Raw genomic sequence first — 21,899 nt, forward strand, 5'->3', positions numbered from 1 at the left:
CAGATCGTTGTAGACATGAAACAAACATGAAATGTATGTATTCTAAATAACGCTATATTATTTACCCTACAACTCCAGGCACCTCCCACCCAGATAAACAGACTTGAGCTGGGAGAACTTCAGCTGCGTCGGTGGGGGGGATGGGATAGCAGGCTGCATGTGCCAATTTGACCCATTTGCAAAACAAAGACGCTGATAGAAAGGTACGAAGGAATTTAATGTGGCCCAGCATTACAACTTTTTTTCGTAGGCTTCAGGGATTCTAATGTTAATATAGTTAATTCACTGTGAACATTAAAGTTTGTCTGAAATCTGCACTTGCTGTTGGTGATACTGTTGCACCATTATTTCTGTAGCTATGTTTGCTGTAAAACTGTTGTCTATGACTGTAGTTAACACTTTTTGCATAGTCAATATTTTTTGGAAAACACAATGGGGATTTGGAGGGTAGGGGAGGTGGACTAGGGGTTTGATTATAAACACCTTATCACCAAAGCCCTGTTTCATGTACCCATCCCACTTTTGCCTACCCATCTTCATTGCCCTAGGGCATTCCTTATTTTTGTTTACAAAAGGTGGCAGCCCTATCTGCAAAGGCTGATGACATTTGTCAGCTCCATTAAAATAGTAATGTAAGCATTAAAAAATATAAGATAAGAAAAAGCAAATAAAACATATACAATAACACATATAATGAGATTCTGGTGCACTACCTGAAACGATTCTCAAAACTACAATTTAAAAAAAAGAAAAATACATGTCTAATATACAATACAATTTATTTTTGTATAGTGTATTTTTGTGTTTTGTACAATGAGCTTTAACAAGCAATGCCTTTTGACAGCCCCCTAGTCTTGACTCAAGGAAAGCAAGGAAAAACTCCCAAAAAAAAACTTTGTTGGGAAAAATTGTAATTAACCTTGGGAAAAGGCAGTTTAAAGAGAGGCCCCTTTCCAGGTAGGTTGGGTGTGCAGTGGGTGTCAAAAAATTGGGTAAATATAGTACAATACACAGAGTAGAACACAAGTAGTCATCGATACTATATAATAGTGCAATAGAAATATAAGTACAGAGCAGAATTTAACAGTAGATGATATTAAATAATGCGATTTGGATTTGTTCAGATGTTTTTGTAGAGACTTTTAATAACATTGTTAATACTAGAATTACCAAAGCCTAAGAAAAACTCGTAAATCCATCCCACATTAAATCGCTTTGCACCTCTCTGTCAGCATCTTTTGTCTTGTAAATGTGTTGTGGACGCTGGCCCGGACACACACAGATGGACATCGATGTTTCACCCAACACACTGTTTATTCACAAATATTTTCAAGTTCACGTGCACGACACACCCCAATGCCTCCTGCACCGATCCCCCCAATGTCCAGGCCTCACAGTCTCCGTGCCACTCTCCTGGCCTCCTCCAGTCCTTTCTCCAGCTCTGTCCACTTCCACCCGACATCCTTCGATGACTGGAGGGAGGCGGCCCCTTAAATAGGAACCCGGATGGGCTCCAGCTCCTTCCCGGCATTCCTCCGTAGCCACGCCCCAGTGTGGTGGAAGTGCCGGCTGCGCACCCGGAAGCCGTCCGGGTGTCCCCTGTCATCTTCCTCCCAACATTTCCTGGTGTGGCGGAAGTGCTGGGCTCCCGGGATATTCAGGCACTTGGGCGCCGCCTGGCGGTGGCCACGGGTCCCTACAGGGCTGGGCTTCCAAGCCCTTTACCCAAGGCCCCCAATATAACCAGGGCGGACTCCTCCTCGCGGTCTGGAGGAGGCACAAGCCCTCCTCCGGTCCTCCTGGGTGTCCCGGCCGGGCTCCAGCCCCGGCTGGGTACCACAGTGTCAATAAGCCGCAAGCAGCCTACTATCACATACCCCCATCGCTGCACATAGTTTTCTCAGCTCAAGTCTGTTTGCCTGTGTGTCACTTGCTTATACAGAGTAAATACTATATCGTTATTTGGGACACATGCATTTCATGCGTGTTCCTTGTCTACAACAATTTATGTGAACACATCGTTAAAACAGAAACATTTTTCATGTTTTAGTAATAATTGACAAATGTAGACATGAACCATATACAAGTAATTTGTGAAGCCTGAAGTCCAATATCAAATAAACACTTTTACAAAAGGTACAAGTATAACAAAACAATTGCACTTTTATTCACAAGTTCAATCTCGGACGACTCCGTTTTGAGAAGTGATCTGCTCTTATTCTTACTATTTTAGAATAAAAACATACATTTGATTTGAGTCTGTAACAGACAGTGTAACATTTGCTTTCAAGTTTCAGACTTTACATGGTTTATTCAAATCTGACATTTTTACTTTCTACATGTAATACTTTACATTCACTTAAATTGTACAAATCTGCCCAAGCCTCTGTGTTATTCAAGTCTGTCAGTAACATCTTATATTCATTCTACATTATGTGCTTTTCCACGTAGTTGGGTATCATTTGCAAACTTAACCAGCTTATTAATTATATTCTTGTTGGAGCCTTTTATGTATATTAAAAAGAGCAGTGACACCAGCACTGTTCAATGAAGGGCACCATTTATAATATCACCTAATACTAAATAAGTGCCCCTCACCATTACGTTTTACTTCCTGTGTTTTAGCCTTTTTTTTTTTTGAATTTCCATTTCCTTTAAGTGTCACTTAACATGTTCTACGAAATTCTTGCTTGCTGCATTTTTTGTATTCCTTAGTATGTAAAAAGCATTGCGATGCAATTTCAAGTGAGTTTATAATAATTTTCTATGTAACTGAAATAACTGAAGCACAGTTTTCATATTTTTTTAACACATGTAGTAAAACAATATAAGTGGTTATAAGTGTGACATTTTTTTAATTGCTAATCTGGTAGTTATCTTGAAGACAGACATAGTAATTCACATCTGGGAAACAATGTTCAGTAATGTCGGTAACAGCAGCAGGGGGGGATTTGTCAAGAGACATAGCAATTTACACCTGGGTATCATTGCTCACTGGTGTTGCTTGTGTTAGTTATAGGGGTCTTTCCTGTACACATCAACCATGTTTTCCAAATAAAATGAAAAGAGTTGCAATTACATGGGAAATTGAAAGGTAGCAGGAGCATGACATGCACACTGAAATAATAATTAAAAGATTTAAAAACACAATGCCAATTGGCATCCGCCGTGGCCCTTCTACTGTTAAATTATTTTATCTCTCTGCTTCTCACAGGTAGCACGGTTTGGGAACCACTGCTGACTGAACACGGGGGAATATGTAGCAGGCTGCGTTCTGCTAATCCAAACATTTGTAAAACAAAAGCACAGTGATAAGTAGCTACGAGCTTCTTGGCATATGTCAGGAAAATTTAAGGAGGTCAGGGACAACGAAAAAAATTGTAAGATTCAGGGATTGTAGTGTTAAAAAGCCATTGCCCCATTATAATCCACTCAAAATCAGTTCAGTTTCTCTAGGCTCATTGACTTCAATGCGTTTCAAAGAGCTTGCCAATATACACAAACCTTTCTGAGTTTTCACTGAATTCAAGGTAAGGTAAAGTCTGTGGCATTTGCTTATAACTGCTCTTCATTCTTTGTAAAAGGAGCTGCCCAATCACAGTTTGGAAAATATAGTCACCCATAGTCACTACAGTTTCTTTAAATCAAATACATCTTATGTGATTAAACAATATGCTATTGTTTAAGATATCAGAACTTGGTGGCTTGTGGGAGACTCCAATCACCAATTCTAAGATATTCTTTCCTACCAGAGTAATTCTGGCATATTCTGTTCTTCAGTCTTTATCTTATGATCCTGAATATTATTTTGCAGATGATATATAGTACTACATCTTCTTTTCTTCCTTGTCTATCTTATTTAGTGGATTTTTACATAGTAATTTTATATTCCTCTCTGTCACTCTCACTTACCGATAACTCTGTAATTACTACAATATTACTGTATAGTATCAAGCCAATACTGTTGAATCTAGCTGCAGTGTTTTGTAGATGGTGTCAGTCTTTTCAGGAAGTGAATCTGGTGAATGTCTTTCCAGTGACTACGAAAATTATAAATTTCTTGTTTGTGCCATACCTGAATACTGACTTTCTGTCTCATAAATAACTATTAAGGCTCTGGGGATGCTTTTCAGGTACACGGGCCTTTGCAGCAAGGTTTGTTGACTACATACAGTTTTCATATATGTTGTAAAATTCAACAGGATCTTGGATGAGAGTCCACATATTACATCTGTTGCAAGTATTGGGCTTTAAGAACCATATTGCTACAATCTTCCTTTGACTAATTTTTAATGTTTATTTTTCGGTGCTTCATTTTTTGAGAGAGTAGAAAGTTAGGTGTTACTTTTTTTATATTTAGCAGTAGTTTTGGTTATGTGCAACACTGTGTTTAATAAGGAAAACAAATTGGTGACATATGAATCTGTTGGTATAAAGCGCATCGTAGATTATTTGTTAGTGAGGAAGGTTTGTTATTGGGGCATGATGAAAAATGTGAAGGGGATTTCTGGAGAAGGATGTGTATCAGAACATCATTTTGCTGAGATATTTTAGTCAGAGCTATGAAGAAAAGCAAGAGGAATTATGTACTGGTGCTGAAGGGACTAAAGTTGAAAGGACAGTGTGAGAAGTACATTTCTTGAAACATTGGTAGCAGGTGTAAATGTGGTTTCTGGAGTATGAGGTGAAAATGGTAATTGGGAACTGTTATAAAATGTCTGGTTGAAAACAGTAGAATGTGTCTGTGTTTGGACAAGAGGACCATTAAAACTTTAGAAAACATGTTGTTGGAATGCTAAGGTGAAGATGGCATTTGGGCAAAAGAGAAGATGCCACAAGGAGTTACGGAAAATGCAGACGATGACAGGGACAGAAAGCAAAGTGCCAGAAAAGCAGTTGCAGGGGTCAGGAAGTCAAGAGAAAGTAGTTTGCACGTGAGTTGCAGAAGGAGGATAGAAGCAGAAATGAGGATTGCAAAGAAAGTAGCAAAAGAACATCAGGATGTAGTAGGTATGAGTTGCTTGAAAAATGCTGATGATAAATACTTTATCGATAATATCTTGAAGTGCATGAAGTAGTTGCTGAATAAGTACAATGTATGGGATGATGATTTTCGTTGTGAGGAAACAGAATGAATGATCTAAAAAAAATTTTAAAGTAGGAAGTCTCAAAAGTATTAAAAAAAAGATGAAGATAACTAATGGAGAGGTCCTAATTGGAAACATGAAAGCATTGGAGGATTCTGGTATTGAATGGTCAGCAGGGTTATGCAACATGATTACATGTGAAGGAGGAATTCATGAAGAGTGTGAAAGAAGTATGCTAATTCCAGTATACAAAGGAGAGAATGATCTATTGGAGTCTTGGTAACATCAAGCCATCAAGCTTTTGTAACATATAATGAAGGAAGTTGAAAGAGTGCTAAAGAAAATATTGAGTTTTCAGGTGATAATTAATGAAATGCAGTTTAGTTTCATGGCTGGAAATGGGACAATAGATAAAATCTTTGTTGTCAGGCATTTGTGAAAATGCATCTGGTGAGGTTAAAATAGTGCTGGGTGGTATACCGGTTCATACCGAAAACCGTTTTTATTTTTGTTATGATATGGATTTTTCTTATACCGCAACACTGGTTTAAATTGCCTAAACAAAGTTCGGAACATGGCGCAGTGGGAAACTGTTTAAGGGGGGAACCTTTTTCACTGCTACACCGCTCCAAATGCATGCAACGGAGTACATGCGTTAGTGGAGGTATTGCACATTGAAAATGGACAGAGAACATTCTGAAACTGAAGTTGTAGCAGACGATAAAGTTGAACATGATGACACAGAAGAACTTTTGCTGAAAAAAAGGAGTCACGTCTGTTGCCTGGAGATACTTTGGTTTTAAAAGGTCGGATGTGGACCATTATATTCAAATCTGTGAATACTGTTTCTATACTACTGGATAACACTGCAAGCCATGTTGTACTTGTTTTATTTTTTTTTTCAATACTGTGTAATAGTGTGACAACATGTCTTTATTCTCGACATTTCCACTTTAATCTCGACGCTTATGACGAAAATAAAGCCAACATGTTGACTTTATTCTCAACATTTCTACTTTATTCTCGCCGTTTATGTTGAGATTAAAGTCGACATGTTGACTTTATTCTCGTAATTTGTCATTAAAGTAGAACATCGTAAGCTAAACTTCATCTTAAAATGAATATTTAATTTACTAGATATTCTCAAACCCCGTCATAAGTTATGTAGGACATTAAATGCTTTGTGTTAAGTGTTCGCTACATGTTTCTTAAACTGACTTCCTCTTGCACTAAGAGGAGGCTTAGGCTCCTGCCTCTCACACAATGCTTGCTGGGATGGGAACCCTGAAAAGATGGCATAATTAAACATTTATAACAAAGATTTTTATTTAAAGTTCTGAACATTCCATGGTCTGAGTTTACAACTAGTTTTAATTTCACAAAGACGTTTATCGTATGTGGAGAAAGAAAAAGGAAGGATAGGAACTGGGGGCTCGGTATGTCAAACAGAGACAGCACACATGCAATAAAGAAATCCCGCTCAGAAGAATTCATTCATTCCATTGAATTCTGTGTTCATTTCTCCGACAACCAGATCAGGAACACAACATTTACACAATATTTAAGTTAAACCTGTGCAATACCCATTCATACATCCAGTTTTTTTTTTGGAACCTGCTATAAAGTTCTCTACACTGAACGTACACCTGGGGACCCCTTACTGCATGAGAGCAGCACTAACGCCACACCACAGTGCATGTTTAATACCTGCTTTAATGCATTTCATCCTGAAAGTGATATCAAATATATATCTAACATTCTAAATTTTCAGAGAGCAGGAATATCATGAACTGAATGTATTGTGTGCGGTAATCGCTGCCTGCGCCTCCTCTTAGTGTAGGAGAAGTCAATTTAAGAAGCAAGTAGTGATTAACAACTTGGTCAGGGAACACTTAACACATGTGCTACATTAACATGATGGGGTTTGAGAAAATCTAGTAAATGAAACATTGATTTTAGGATGAAGTTTAGTTTAAGACATTCTGCTTTAATTATAAAATAAACTATGAGAATAAAGTGGAAATGTCGAATTTAATATTGACATAAATGGCAAGAATAAAGTAGAAATGTCGACTTTAATCTCGGCATAAGCGTTGAGATTAAAGTGGAAATGTCGAGAATAAAGTCAACATGTCGACTTTATTCTTGACATGTAATTTTTTTTTTCTTCCCTGTGTCCGTATTTTGTTTTCTTCACTGTGGCCCTAGTGCGATTCCGTAGGGCTATACCACAAATAGCATTATAAATGTAAGTTGCTGTTTTATTACTTATGTATATAGCTTAGCTTGAAGCAATGTCCATAATAATGCAGTTTGCCTAAATGATGGTTCAGTTGGTAAAGATGTCATCATCAAGTTGCACTTGTTTTATTTTATTTTATTTTTATTTGGTGAATACTGTGTAATGCACCTGGGCTTGAAGTTTTAAAGTAATAGTATTATTACTGGAAGTTACATTATTATTTATTTTATTGTTATTATTTATTAGTTTAAATATTATGCAGTTTAATGATGAGATAGTTGTTTAACAAGTCACTTTAACATGTCAGTGGACAGAGATTGTTAACATTAACAGAAAGTGTAGTTGGTTTACAAAAAATATTTACTATTTATTCCTTTTCTTAGACATGTTCAGTGCAGTACAACTTTTGACAAGCACCTCTGGATCTTTTACTAAGTCTAAATGCCTCTTTGGATTGTTGAAAATATGTTGTCAAAATTATAATTTAAGTTATTTGCAAAATTTGTTCAATAAAAAGGTTCTATATTTTGACTGCAATTGTCATGCAATGTGATTCCTTCTCCATTAGTGCCACCCCCTTGAAAACTATCACTTTATGGGGCCATGCAAACCTGTATTAATACTTGTGTACACATTAAAAAACTTTTTGGACAATTCTCATGACAGTGGAATAGGTTATTCTTAGCCAGTCTACTTCAGCAATTGAAGTAGAAAATGTGGTAAACATCCAATCGTGCATGGGAAAAAAAATACCGTTGAATACCATGAAACCAGTATAATTTTGAAAAATACCATGATATAGAATTTTGGTCATACCGCCCAGCACTAAGGTTAAATAAACTGAAATATGTATTTGTAGATCTAGAGAGCCATTTGACAGGGTGACAAAAGAGGAGGTGAGGTGGACATTGAAGTAGTTAGGTGTGGTGGAATGGTTAGTGTCTGCAGTGATATCCATGTACAGTATGTTGAAACACAAACAGTGGACAGAACAGAAGACGGGGATAATAAAGAGTTTCAAAGCAAAGATGGGATTGCAGCAGGGTTCCATTATGAGACTTGCTTTTCACAATAGTAATGCAGGTGGAAACCAGAGAAGAGTGTGAAGAATTGCTTTAGTATGTCCTGTATTCTGATGATCTTATAATGATGGCAAAAGGTAAAGTGGATTTAAAGTAGTCATTTCTGAAATGGAAAGCTAGTTTGAAACCAAAAGGCTAGGCTTTAGTTTATGAGCAGGGGATGTGGAAGAGGTGGGTCTATGCCAGTGCTGCTTTGGAGCATCTGAATATAATTCGTCAGTTGCTAGAAGTCGATACTTGAAGAATTTAATGGTATGAAGGAATGTCTGTAGGTGTCAAGTGCTACTTTTATGTGTAGAAAATGCATGGGAGGGATTCAGAATACTAATATATTTAGATATTGGCAATTGAGTTATTTTGAAGAATGTAGGGAAGTTCTTTTACTTAGGTGATAAGTTTATTGCAGACAGAGGTGAAGGCACAACAGTTCCATTTTTACTTATATTTAAGAAACTGACTATATTGCACACTTTGTGAAAAATGCAATACATAATATTTATTTGGCGTGTATGTCTTGGAGCCCGGCCGGGACGCCCAGGAGGACCGGAGGAGGGCTTGTGCCTCCTCCAGACCGCGAGGGGGCGTCCGTCCTGGTTATGTTGGAGGCTTTGGGTGAAGGGCTTGGAAGCCCAGCCCTGTAGGCACCCGTAGCCACCGCCAGGCGGCGCCCCAGTGCCTGAATGTCCCGGGAGCCCAGCACTTCCGCCACACCAGGAAGTGCTGGGGGGAAGACGACAGGGGGCACCCGGACGGCTTCCGGGTGCGCAGCCGGCACTTCCGCCACACTGCGGCGTGGCTTTGGAGGAATGCCGGGAAGCAGCTGGAGCCCATCTGGGTTCCCATTTAAAGGGCCGCCTCCCTCCAGTCATCGGCGGATGTCGGGTGGAAGAGGACGGAGCTAGAGTGAGGACGGGAGGCAGCCAAGAGAGAGGCACAGAGACTGAGAGGCCTGGACTTTGGGGAATTTGTGCAAGAGGCACTGGGGTTTGTGCATTGTAAATATTGACAAAAATAAAGTTGGGTTGGGTGAGCTTATGATGTCCGTCTGTGTGTGTCCGGGCCAGCGTCCACAGTCTATTTATTTTGTTTAGTTTAAAGGCTTCATCTGTCATATTATACATTTGGTTTGGTGCAACAACATTTAAAACCTGTACATTTTTCAAAATTTTATAGGTTTACACTATTTGTTAAAAATCCACAATTTTTTTCTTCATGCATAACATTACGAATGTTAGAGTAAATATGACTCATTCATTAATACAGCAAGTCTGAGTCTTCTTATCAGAATACACCGCCTAATAAGCCATATCCTATTTGGCAGCACTGAGAAATAACACTGTTAGTAAACTATGTAGAATACAAACATTGTCTCAAAAGATAACAAAATATCACAGGAAATCACAACATCAGCAAACCCAATAAAAAGCATGTATTCACCTTTTTGTACTTAATTTATTAACCAATAATCTATATTTGTAACATTCATGGCATATTAAAATCCTGTCATTTCTAATGCATGCCATGCTTAGCCCCTCTTTACACTAATAAAGTATAGCATGGTTCTGGTTTTAATCCAAGCTATCTTTTCTGTAATCAGGTTATAATGTAAAATGTTCAATAATGTCAATTTTTTTGCTGGTCTGTTTTCTAGTGTATAGATATCCAGCCAAATGATGGATTTGGGACCCTTCTTCCGTTGGAAACCTTTGACTTGAATGTTATATTCAGTCCTGAAATAGCAAAGGAATACAAGTTTGACTTAATTTGTAAATGTCTGACTAACAGGTAATAGAAAACTGCGTAAGTATTACATTTACTTTTAGCATAGAATGTTGGGTATTATGTCCTCATTGATATGCCTTCTTTTAAAATATTCAAATGGCTACACGTTTGGAATTTATTTGAAATTTTAAGTTAACTTTTTATGGTTTCCTTTCTCTTTCTGTGCTATTTATAAATAATGAAATGTAAAGATTAAGATTTGATATTCCCATAAGAGAATTATGAAAAAATTCAGAAATAGACTGAGATAAATAAATCAAATCAAAATCTTTATTGTCATTGTAGCAATGAGACATTGTACAACAAAATTTTAGGTGCAATTTTCCAGTGCAAAAAATTAAATATAAACAAAACACAGTTACTCTAGTTAAAACTAAAATAAAAAGGGAATAAAATAAGTACCAAAATAGTCCATAACAGCAGCACAATGTTTTCCACTCTTACATACATCATATTGCACTTGTCCCTTATCCAATGTTAACTTAGACCTGTATTGTAAACATGAGAGTGTATTGTATTATAAACATAAAGGTGCACTAGGTCAGATTGACCATTTAGCAGCATTCAGCATGGTGATGGCTGAAGGATAGAAACTGTTTCTCAGTCTAATTTTCTTAGTCTTTATGGATCTGAAACATCTGCCTGAAGGCAGGCATGTCCTGGGTGTGATGGGCCCTGAAGAATTTTCTTGACTTTCCTGAGACAACAGGAACTATGTAGTTTTTCTAGTGAGGGGAGAGGACAGCCGACTATCAGCTGGGCGACCTTAATGACCCTGCGCAGCTCTTTCCTCTGTGCTACTGTACAGCTGAAGAACCACGCACAGTAAGCCAGGATGCTCTCGACTATGCAGCGGTAAAAGGACACCAGCAGTATCTCAGGGATGTTGTTCTTCCTGAGCACCCTCAGGAAGTAGAGTCTGTTTTGGGCCTTTATCACTACCTCAGCAGTGTGTGTTCCCCAGGTCAAGTTCTCCCTAATGGTGACTCCCAAGAATTGGAAGTCTGAGTTCCTCTCCACACAGGCCCTGTTGATGATGAGTAGCAGGATGTTGTCTGCCACCTTCTTGAAGTCCACAATGAGCTCCTTGGTCTTGGCTATATTTAGGAGCAAGTTGTTATTCCTACACCATGTATTCAGCTGCTCCACCTCATCCCTGGAGGCGGACTCATCCCCCCCAGAGATGAGCCCTACTACTGTGTTATCGTCAGCGAACTTAAAAATGGTGTTACTGTGGTGGGCCGGAATGCAATCATGGGTGTAGTGGGTATAGAGCAGGGGGCTCAGCACACAGCCCTGTGGGGAGCCAGTGCTGAGGCTGATGGGTGTGGAGAAGTAGGGGCCCACTCTAACCCTCAGAGTGAGATCACTCAGGAAGTCCTTGATCCAAAGGCAGGTGGAGTGTGGAAGTCCTATGTCTGACAGTTTGGTCACCAGTCTGTTGGGTAATAAGGTATTAACACTAGAATTACCAAAGCTTATGAGAAAACTCGTAAATCCGGCCCACCTTAAATCCACTTACACGTTTCCATGCAGCGTCTTTTGTCTTGTAAATGTGTCGATAATCCCAAGGAGAAGCAGCCTGCTATACCCCCACCCCCCCAACAACCCCTAAACCCCCAACCCCCTTGTCGGAGAAACTGCAAAAACCTCTCCCAAATGAAGCCTTGTTTATCAGTGAGTCAAGTACCTAGGCTAAAAAAATGTATCGTTATTCGGAGCACATGCATTTTACGTGTGTTCAGTGTCCACAAAGATCTGTGTAAGTGTAGGATGACAGAAATGTTGAACACATGCCTAAAAGACAAGCTTTTTCCATGTTTTAGTACTAATGCCAAAATGTAGACATGAAGTGTATAATGTTTGAAGATTGAAGTCCAAATATCAAATAAGCACTTTCACAAAAGATACAAGTATAACACAACAAATGCGCTTTTTTTCCTAGACTATAACCGAAGAAAAAGAAATCAGGTTAATGTTGCTTGTTGTCCTCACTTCTTGGGTAGTATACTGGTTAGAGCTACTGACTCCAATTCAGAAGGTTCTGGGTTTGAGTCTTAACATCTCCCAAAATAAATGTTTTGAGTAGTGAGCTGTTCTTATTGTTACCTTTATACAATAAAAGCGTACATTTGATTTGAGTCTGTAACAGATGGTGTAAATATATGGTACTTGTAAAGGTTAGTGTTTTTTATTATTCAGTTTTATTCTCTCAGTCGCGTTCATGCTCGCCCTCATCAGACATGGCTTTTTTCAAATAAAGACGCGCTATAACAGAGGTGAACTCAGATCGGAGAAGGAGAACAGAAGCCCTCCTCACAAGAAACGTCCACTCACATATAAGAACAACGCAGCTGCACCAGGCATAAAGGCAAAAGATGGCACCGTTTAGATACAGGACAAAGTCATCTTGCCAATCACCTGTCCTCCAAAGAAACAGCACGGCTTACAGAGCTCACCAACGCTACACCGTCCAGATCAAAACACTAGCGTCTGTGCAGTTCTTCATATAACAGAGTACGCTGTCACTAAACACTTCAAGGTCTGGGTGTTCAAAGATGTCCCAGTTGATCCTAATGAAACAGTTCTGCAGCTGCTGAGAAGCTCCATCTGGCCAAGTTTTAATTGTCCTTGTGTTGTTAGGGGCAGTTTTCCTAAGTGGAATGTATGCCGGGATTAAAAACAGTGACGTATGGTCAGAGTGGCCCAGGTGTGGTAGCGGTGTAGCCCTGTAGCCCTGTTTAATGTTTGTGTAGACTTTATCCAATGTGTTACCTCCTCTGGTGGCACACTTGACGTTCTGATGGAATTTAGGGAGCACAGGTTTTAAATCCATATGGTTAAAGTCCCCAGCAACGATATACAGTTGTGCTTGAAAGTTTGTGAACCCTTTAGAATTTTCTGTATTTCTGCATAAATATGACCTAAAACATCATCAGATTTTCACTCAAGTCCTAAAAGTAGATAAAGAGAAACCAGTTAAACAAATGAGACAAAAATATTATACTTGGCCATTTATTTATTAAGGAAAATGATCCAATATTACATATTTGTGAGTGGCAAAAGTATGTGAACCTTTGCTTTCAGTATCTGGTGTAACCCCCAAACCTTTGCAGCAGTAACTGCAACTAAACGTTTCCGGTAACTTTTGATCATTCCTGCACACCGGCTTGGAGGAATTTTAGCCCATTCCTCCGTACAGAACAGCTTCAACTCTGGGATGTTGGTGTGTTTCCTCACATTAACTGCTCACTTCAGGTCCTTTTCCAAAACATTTTGATTGGATTAAGGTCAGGACTTTGACTTGGCCATTCCAAAACATTAACTTTATTCTTCTTTAACCATTCTTTGGTAGAACGACTTGTGTGCTTAGGGTCGTTGTGTTCCTGCATGACCCACCTTCTCTTAAAATTCAGTTCATGGACAGATGTCCTGACATTTTCCTTTAGAATTCTCTGATATAATTCAGAATTCATTGTTCCATCATTGAAGGCAAGCTGTCCTGGCCCAGATGCAGCAAAACAGGCCCAAACCTTGATACTACCACCACTGTGTTTCACAGATGGGATAAGGTTCTTATGCTGGAATGCAGTGTTTTCCTTTCTCCAAACATAACACTTTTCATTTATACCAAAAAGTTCTATTTTGGTCTCATCTGTCCACAAAACATTCTTCCAATAGCCTTCTGGTTTGTCCACATGATCTTTAGCAAACTGCAGACGAGCAGCTATGTTTTTTTTTTTGGAGAGCAGTGGCTTTCTCCTTGCAACCCTGCCATGCACACCATTGTTGTTCAGTGTTCTCCTGATGGTGGACTAATGAACATGAACATTAGCCAATGTGAGAGAGGCCTTTAGTTGCTTAGAAGTTACCCTGGGGTCCTTTGTGACCTCGCCGACTATTACACGCCTTGCTCTTGGAGTGATCTTTGTTGGTCGACCACTCCTGGGGAGAGTAACAATGGTCTTGAATTTCCTCCATTTGTACACAATCTGTCTGTCTGTGGATTGGTGGAGTCCAAACTCTTTAGAGATGGTTTTGTAACCTTTTCCAGCCTGATGAGCATCAACAACTCTCCTTGATACACTTTCACAAACATATGTTGTGAAGAGCAGACTTTGATAGATACCTGTTTTTTAAATAACACTCACACCTGATTGTCAGCCCATTGATTGAAAACACCTGACTCTAATTTCACCTTCAAACTAACTGCTAATCCTAGACCAGGGCATCACTGAGCTCCAGAGCAGTCTGAGGTGCAACCTGGTGGCATTGGATGGACCAAAACATAATGTCCCAGAGGTGTTCTATTGGATTTAGGTCAGGAAAGTGTGGTGGCCAGTCAATTATATCAATTCCTTCATCCTCCAGGAACTGCCTGCATACTCTCACCACATGAGGCCAGGAATTGTCGTGCATCAGGAGCCACTGTACCAGCATAGGGTCTGACAATGGGTCCAAGGATTTCATCCTGATACCTAATGGCAGCCAAGGTGCCTTTGTCAAGCCTGTAGCGGTCTGTGTGACCCTCCATGGATATGCCTCCCTAGACAATCATTAACCCACCACCAAACTGCTCATGCTGAATGATGTTACAGGCAGCATAATGTTCTCCATGGCTTCTCCAGACCCTTTCACTTCTGTCACGTGCTCAGGGTGAACCTGCTCTCATCTGTAAAAAGCACAGGGCACCAGTGGTGCATCTGCCAATTCTGGTATTCTATGGCGAATGCCAATCGAGCTGCATGCTGCTGGGCAGTGAGCTTAGGGCCCATTAGAGGACATGGGGCCCTTGGGTCACCCTCATGAAGTCTTTCTGGTTGTTTGGTCAGAGACCTTCACACCAGTGGCCTGCTGGAGGTCATTTTGTAGGGCTCTGGCAGTGCTCATCCTGTTCCTCTTTGCCCAAAGGAGCAGATACTGGTCCTGCTGATGGGTTATGGACCTTCTATGGCCCTCTCCAGCTCTCCTAGAGTAACTGCTTGTCTCCTAGAATCTCCTCCATGCCCTTGAGACTGTGCAGGGAGACACAGCAAACCTTCTGGCAATGACACATATTGATGTGCCATCCTGGAGAAGTTGGACTACCTGTGCAACCTCTGTAGGGTCCAGTTATCGCCTCATGCTACCAGTAGTGACACTGACTGTAGCCAAATGTAAAACTAGTGAAGAAACAGTCAGAAAAGATGAGGAGGGAAAAATGTCAATGGCCTCCACCTGTTAAACCATTCCTGTTTTGGGGGTCATCTCATTGTTGCCCCTCTAGTGCATCTGTTGTTAATTTCATTAACACCACAGCAGCTGAAACTGATTAACAACCCCCTCTGCTACTTAACTGACCAGATCAATATCCCATAAGTTTCATTGACTTTATGCTATACTCTGATTAAAAAGTGTTCCTTTAATTCTTTTGAGCAGTATATATATATACACATATATACAGTCTTTGGGGTGCGAGCAACTGTTGCTGGGGGTGCCAGAATCCATGAAGGAAGAAAAATGAAAAACATTATTTGTACAAAATCTTAATTTATTTATCCATTCCTAAATAATTAAATGGGCAGGCTATTTCGTATCAGTGCAATACGCTGCTTGTTAAAACGGATGACTCCCGCTTTTACGTGCAAGTCTTCGTGGATATTATGAACTATCGTTTCTGTTCAAGTTCTATTTAAATTTTAAATAGAAGGAATTTTTATTTAGTCGACAGAATATTATTCCGGAATAAATCAACTCAAACCTTCAATAACTTATATTTTGCTCTCCATAAAAATATATCCTGTCTAAATTATACAAGTTAAAAATAAAGTAAATGTTAAAAGAACAAAGATTCAAATTTCTTTACTCTTATGTAATTTTACATAAAAAATAAATTTGAAATATCCCAAAAGATTTTGCTCTCCATAAAAATATATCCTGTCAACATTATACAAATTCAGATATGAACATGCTGCATAACAAAACCTGGAAATATAAATAAAATTTGTTCTTTTCAGCAATAACAAATCAAATCATTCAGATGTGTTTGGTCATATGTCATGTTATTAGAGCTGGACGCCTGGTATCTTTTTTTGGCAACAAGTTCGTTTATGTTTGGTGTGAGATTCTGTGTTGTGGAGATTGTCCGGATGGACAGCAGGTGCTCATCAGTGAGGCGACTCCTGTGTGCTGTTTTGTTAGTCGTCATCACTGAAAAGAGCTTCTCACACAGATATGTGCTACCAAACATGCACAAGGTTCGAGCCGCATGTAGACGAAGCTGGAGCATTTCTGCGAGAATGGAGTGAATAAACTGTGCGGGCACTGCAGTATCGTACTTTGCCTTCAGTGTGCTATTACACTGCAGCTCAATGACCTCCATCTGAATCTGCACAGGTGCAGTTTCCACATCGACGGCAAATTGGTTGCAAAACAACTCAAAATTCTTTTTTTGTTCTTCAAAGTCACCAAAGCGCCGTGCGAAATCAGTGCGCAGTGCGCTCAGTTTATCAGCAAAGTGCGTATTTGAGAACACCGTTGTGCCGACTTGGTTCAACATTACTTGGCAACAGGGAAAGTGGGGCAAGTTGCACTGGTGCATTTGTGTCTCCCATAAAAGCAGCTTCACTTGAAATCACTTTGTGATTTTGCCCGGGTAAAAACGTCTACTGGATTTAGGGTTGCTACCCGTCCTTTAAAATACGTAATTGTCCCGTATTTAAGAATGAAATTGCGCGTCCCGTTTTGAATCAATACGGGACGGGTTTTGTTCCGTATTTTTTTTATCATTTTTTTTAAAGCAGCGTCTCATGCAAATCATCCCACACGCATTTTATGAAGATGCCTCCTTTCCTACTTTTGATTGGGTAATACTTGATGTCATCGTTAGTTTGATTGGTCTTTTTAACTGTCCAGTGAGGAGGGCGGGTCTTTAAGTAGAGTCTGCAAAGTGTGCGTCCCTTATTTTTTTGTATTAAAAGTGGTAACCCCAGCTGGAGTCTTCTTTAACTCTTCTGCTTTCTATATCTTCTGCATTTCATTCAGGTCTTTCAAGTTATCGTGATGTTTTGTCTCATAGTGCCGTCTTAGATTAAATTCTGTAATTACAGCCACATTAGCTCCACAAATGAGACACACGTGTTTACCGGCAATGTCAGCAAACATATACTCAGCCTCCCATCGGTTTTTAAGGGCTCTATTTTCAGAATCAACTTTTCTTTTCGGCATCGTGTGGGCTAGCTTCGCAATAACTTGCAGCATCATAAGCTAGACTTGATTAACGCAGTAAGTGTTCAGCAAGGCAGCTGAAGCGCTGCATTATGGGATCTGTAGTTTATTGTGTTACCAGCGCTTCATATCCCGGGCCATTAATAACAATAATATACAACTCTCGTTTATATCCCGCGCCCTCTCATTAAACTTGTATCCCGATTACCCGTGGCATGCACACCAGCGGCAGCCTGTCTATGAACTTAATTTAAATTTTATGTTTACACCGTGCTTTGTTTCCGAAGTAGCAGCACTCACGAATATGGTTGTATGTATGTCATTCGCTCGCTTCCTATTGTTTCGCTGCCTTCTCAATTATATAATGCATGTTTTCTTCAGCGCTTTTTTTAGGTCTTCCTGGTTTTCTATGGACTGCGTGATTACGTGGGAGGCGTGATGATGTCACACGAAACTCCCCACGCTTTCGGCCAACTCCATTACAGTAAATGGAGAAAAATCACTTCCAGTTATGACCATTACGCGTAGAATTTCGAAATGAAACCTGCCCAACTTTTGTAAGGAAGCTGTAAGGAATGAGCCTGCCAAATTTCAGCCTTCTACCTACATGTGAAGTTGGAGAATTAGTGATGAGTGAGTGAGTCAGTCGGTCAGTCAGACAGTCAGTGAGGGCTTTGCCTTTTATTAGTATAGAAAAATCAAGACAGTAGAAGGAAGAAACAAAGTAATTGCCTATACACTGCTTATAAAATTTAAGGGAACATGTAATTATCACAGTCTAACACCAAGTCAGTTAAGCTTCAGAGATATTAATCTGTCCAGTAAGGAAGCAAAAACAATTGTGAATCAACTTCACCTGCTTTGGTACAAATGAAAGTGACAACAGGTGCACTGCAGAGGCAAAAGCAAGACAACAACCAAAAAGAGAATTGCCCTTTCCTTATCCTTCCTGACTGATTCTTCCCTAGTTCTTGATTTTACTAGTGTCGTTGTCCTTGTTGGTAGCATGAGGCAGTACTGCAGCCAATTCTGGATACACAGGTATCCATTTGTGACACTGCAAGAAGGTTTGCTGTGTCTTCAGCAGATGGTCTGTCACATGAGGAGAGATGGACAGGGTCATTAAAAGGCGTCAACCCAGCAGCAGGACTGGTATCTGCTCCTTTGTGCAAGGAGAAAAGGGAGATGCACTGCTAGAGCCCTACAAAATTACCTCCAGCTGGCTACTGGTGTGCATATTTCTGACCAAACTTTCAGAAATAGATTCCATGAGGGTGGCATGAGGCCTTGATGTTCTCTAGTGGGAGCTGTGCTTACAGTCCATCACCATGCAGCTCGATTGGCATTCACCAGAAGATACCACAATTGGCAGCAGTGCCATTGGCAGCTCTTTTAACCTTTGCCAGCACCTTTTTATTGTACAGATTATGTATTTATTTGATGTGGAACATTATGGACTGCACTGTTTTGAACACTGTTTTTGATTGTTGTTAATAAAAGCACTGGATAACTTATGTACCTTCCCCTTGCATTGTGAATTGTGTCCTCATCCGCTGGCTCATCCCTCATTTATGGTACAGGCAGTGGCAGATTGTAAAGGCTCCCAGAGAGAACAGGTAGCGTGGAGCTGACACGTACCATCACATTTGGTGGCAGCAGTGATAACAGTCCTTACGGAAGATGCTGCAGTTGTAACCCACTGGGCTGGACTGGCTACTTTGAGCAGCTGTTTAAAGTTTATCTACTGACTAGGATGATGGACATCTCTGGGTCCATGGTTCTCGAGGCTGATCTTCCAATTAGCTAAGAACCACCCAAACTCATTGAGATTGAACAGCTGAAGATAGTGAACCAGCTGAGGGTAGGGAAGGCAGCAAGGATCTGTGGAATCTGGAGTGAATTTCTCCAGGCTAGTGGTAAGGCAGTCCTCCTGTCATTGCAAGCAAGCTTTGTTTCCATTTGGGAGATGGGTGTCATCCCAACTGACTGGAAAGTGGGACTAGTCATCCCTATCTGGAAACAAAAAGGTGATCGCCTGGATTACAGAGGAATAACACTGCTCTCAATGCCGGGTAAGGTCTTTACTGGGGTCATCCTCAGTAGGATTCGTGATCACTTGCTCACCTACCAGCAACCAGAGCAGTTTCGTTTTACACCTAAGAAGTCTACCATCTCTCGCATCCTGGCACTGATGGCTCTCATCGAGGACAAACACGAATATCACAGAGTTTCTTTGCAGCTTTCTCAATTTTCATAAGGTAGTCAACTAAGTGTCTATCTGCAGAGAGAATGGAAAGGTTTACTTACCTCAGCAACAACATTCATGTCTCTGTTGACTCATTCTATAAACAGACTGGAAGAGCAGGTCACAGAAAAGGAGTGTGTGGCGTTTCCGATATCTTTGCAAAAGGATTAAGGTCTAAGTTTTTAGAGTCCTGGTGCTTCCTGTTTTGCTATATGGTTGCCAGACATATACGCTATCCAGTGACCTGAGATAAAGACTGAAATCCTTTGGTACTGCGTCTCTTCACAGAATCCTAAGGGTCCCACCAGAAAGAGGCATATTAACTGCATTGTGAGTGAATGTCAATTATGACACTACAGCAGTGTTGCACGATTCCCGAGGGTGATCCAGCTCACAGGATCCTCATTTTTTAGGACCTGAGCGGCTTGACCAAGCCAAGGGGACACCAATGTAATACCTGGCTACAAGAAATGGATAGTTATTTCTGTAGTTGGATTGGTCTGGAGGGTTGCCAACTAGGATCCCGAGCCGTTTTGTCACGTGGTGGGTGCAGCAACACCCTATACCAGTGTTTTCCTCCCAGCCTGACCTGACCAGAGAGTGTTACACTGCCTAACACAAGGGAAAAATATCTATTTGCATATGCAATTTGATTTTAAAGTTTTAACATACCATATGCCGTGCACTTTCCATCAATAATGACTCAGTTTTTGTGGACCTTGTACACATTTAATAAAATGCCTGGTTCAGATTTAATCATTGCTTGAGCCATTTTGTTTATTGGTATTTTCTTCATTTTCCCCCCATGTATACCAGCACAATCACACAGCTTTAATTTTTCCAGTGTATAATGTAATACTTATTTAAGGTGACATATTGTGTGATTTTTGCCAAAAGACTCCAAGAGAGGTCCCATCACGCTGCACTTGGTCTGTGCTTTTATTGTGGGGCAAATTGGCATGTTGTTTCTGACTGTCTTAAAGATACAGGGGTCTAATTGGTCCATCTTTTTTTTAGGGTTGGTGGGGTGATAGTTATAGTTTAACCCATTCAAATAGTATTTTTTTTCCTGCGTTGATAAATCTATCCCCTATGGCTTTTGTTAATTCTGGCATGGCAGAAAGTTTTTTTTAGTCTAATTTTAGTTATGTTGTTTGGAGAAAATGATTTAAAGTTTACCTTTCCGATTGCTAGAGTGGATGGAAAATCCATTTGGAGGGTCTCATTACTTAAATATGTTCTCCAGCTAATGTGCATCTTGGGTTTATGCATACTTAAAAATGTCTTTTTTCATAAGGAGCTAGTGTCATGAAGTCAGAAATGTTTTTGTGCATGCATCTTCCTCCATCTAAGGATCTTACTGATATCCTGGGGATCTTGGACTGGTTTTCCAAGGCTGGTCATTTTATTCTATTGAAATGATTGACCACAGCTAAAGCTTTGATTGAGGCTTTTAGAATACATCAGTTTCACCTCCATGGTCTGCCCAGGTCTGTTCTCTCTGATTGTGGACATAATTTAATTTCTCCATTTCAGAGGGATTTCTATTAGCACTAGAATCCCTGAAGCCTACGAAAAAACTCTTAATCCCGGACCACCTTAAATTCCTTTGCACTTCTCCATTAACGTCTTTTTTTTTAAATGTGTTGATCAACACAAGCAGACTGCTATCCCATCCCCCACTACCACAGCTCAACTCAGGCAAAAAGTTCTCCCAGCTCAAGTCTGTTTATGTGGTGTGTGAGGTGCCTGGAGTTGTATAGAGTTGAAAATATATTGTTATTTGAAGCACATGCATTTCATGTGTGTTCCTTGTCTATGATGATCTATGTAAATGTAGGATGACAGGAAAGGCAATAGATAGATACTTTATTAATCCCAAGGGGAAATTCACATAATCCAGCAGCAGTATACTGATACAAAAAACAATATTAAATTAAAGAGTAATAAAAATGCATGTAAAAGCAGACAATAACTTTGAATAATGTTAGCATTTACTCCCCCGGGTGGAGTTGAAGAGTCGTATAGTGTGGGGGAGGAACGATCTCCTCAGTCTGTCAGTGGAGCAGGACAGTGAACGCAGTCTGTCGCTGAAGCTGCTCCTCTGCCTGGAGATGATACAGTTAAGTGGATGCAGTGAATTCTTCATGATTGACAGGAGTTTGCTTAGTGCCCGTCACTCTGCTACAGATGTTAAACTGTCCAGTTTAATTCCTACAATAGAGCCTGCCTTCCTAACAAGTTTGTCCAGGCAT

The 21,899-nt window shown here is 40.1% G+C and overlaps 1 protein-coding gene across 1 annotated transcript in view; it reads left to right on the forward strand.

Annotated features, from left to right (window-relative positions):
• cfap74 (cilia and flagella associated protein 74) overlaps positions 1-21,899 on the forward strand; it is a 495,984-nt gene that overhangs the window by 292,402 nt on the left and 181,683 nt on the right. Inside the window, exon 19 of the mRNA XM_039755043.1 lies at positions 10,063-10,196. Within this exon, the coding sequence (XP_039610977.1) occupies positions 10,063-10,196 (134 nt within the window). The remainder of the gene's footprint in view (positions 1-10,062; positions 10,197-21,899) is intronic.

This window comes from Polypterus senegalus, chromosome 6 (genome assembly GCF_016835505.1).
Source record: "Polypterus senegalus isolate Bchr_013 chromosome 6, ASM1683550v1, whole genome shotgun sequence".
Taxonomy (NCBI): Eukaryota; Metazoa; Chordata; class Cladistia; order Polypteriformes; family Polypteridae; genus Polypterus; species Polypterus senegalus.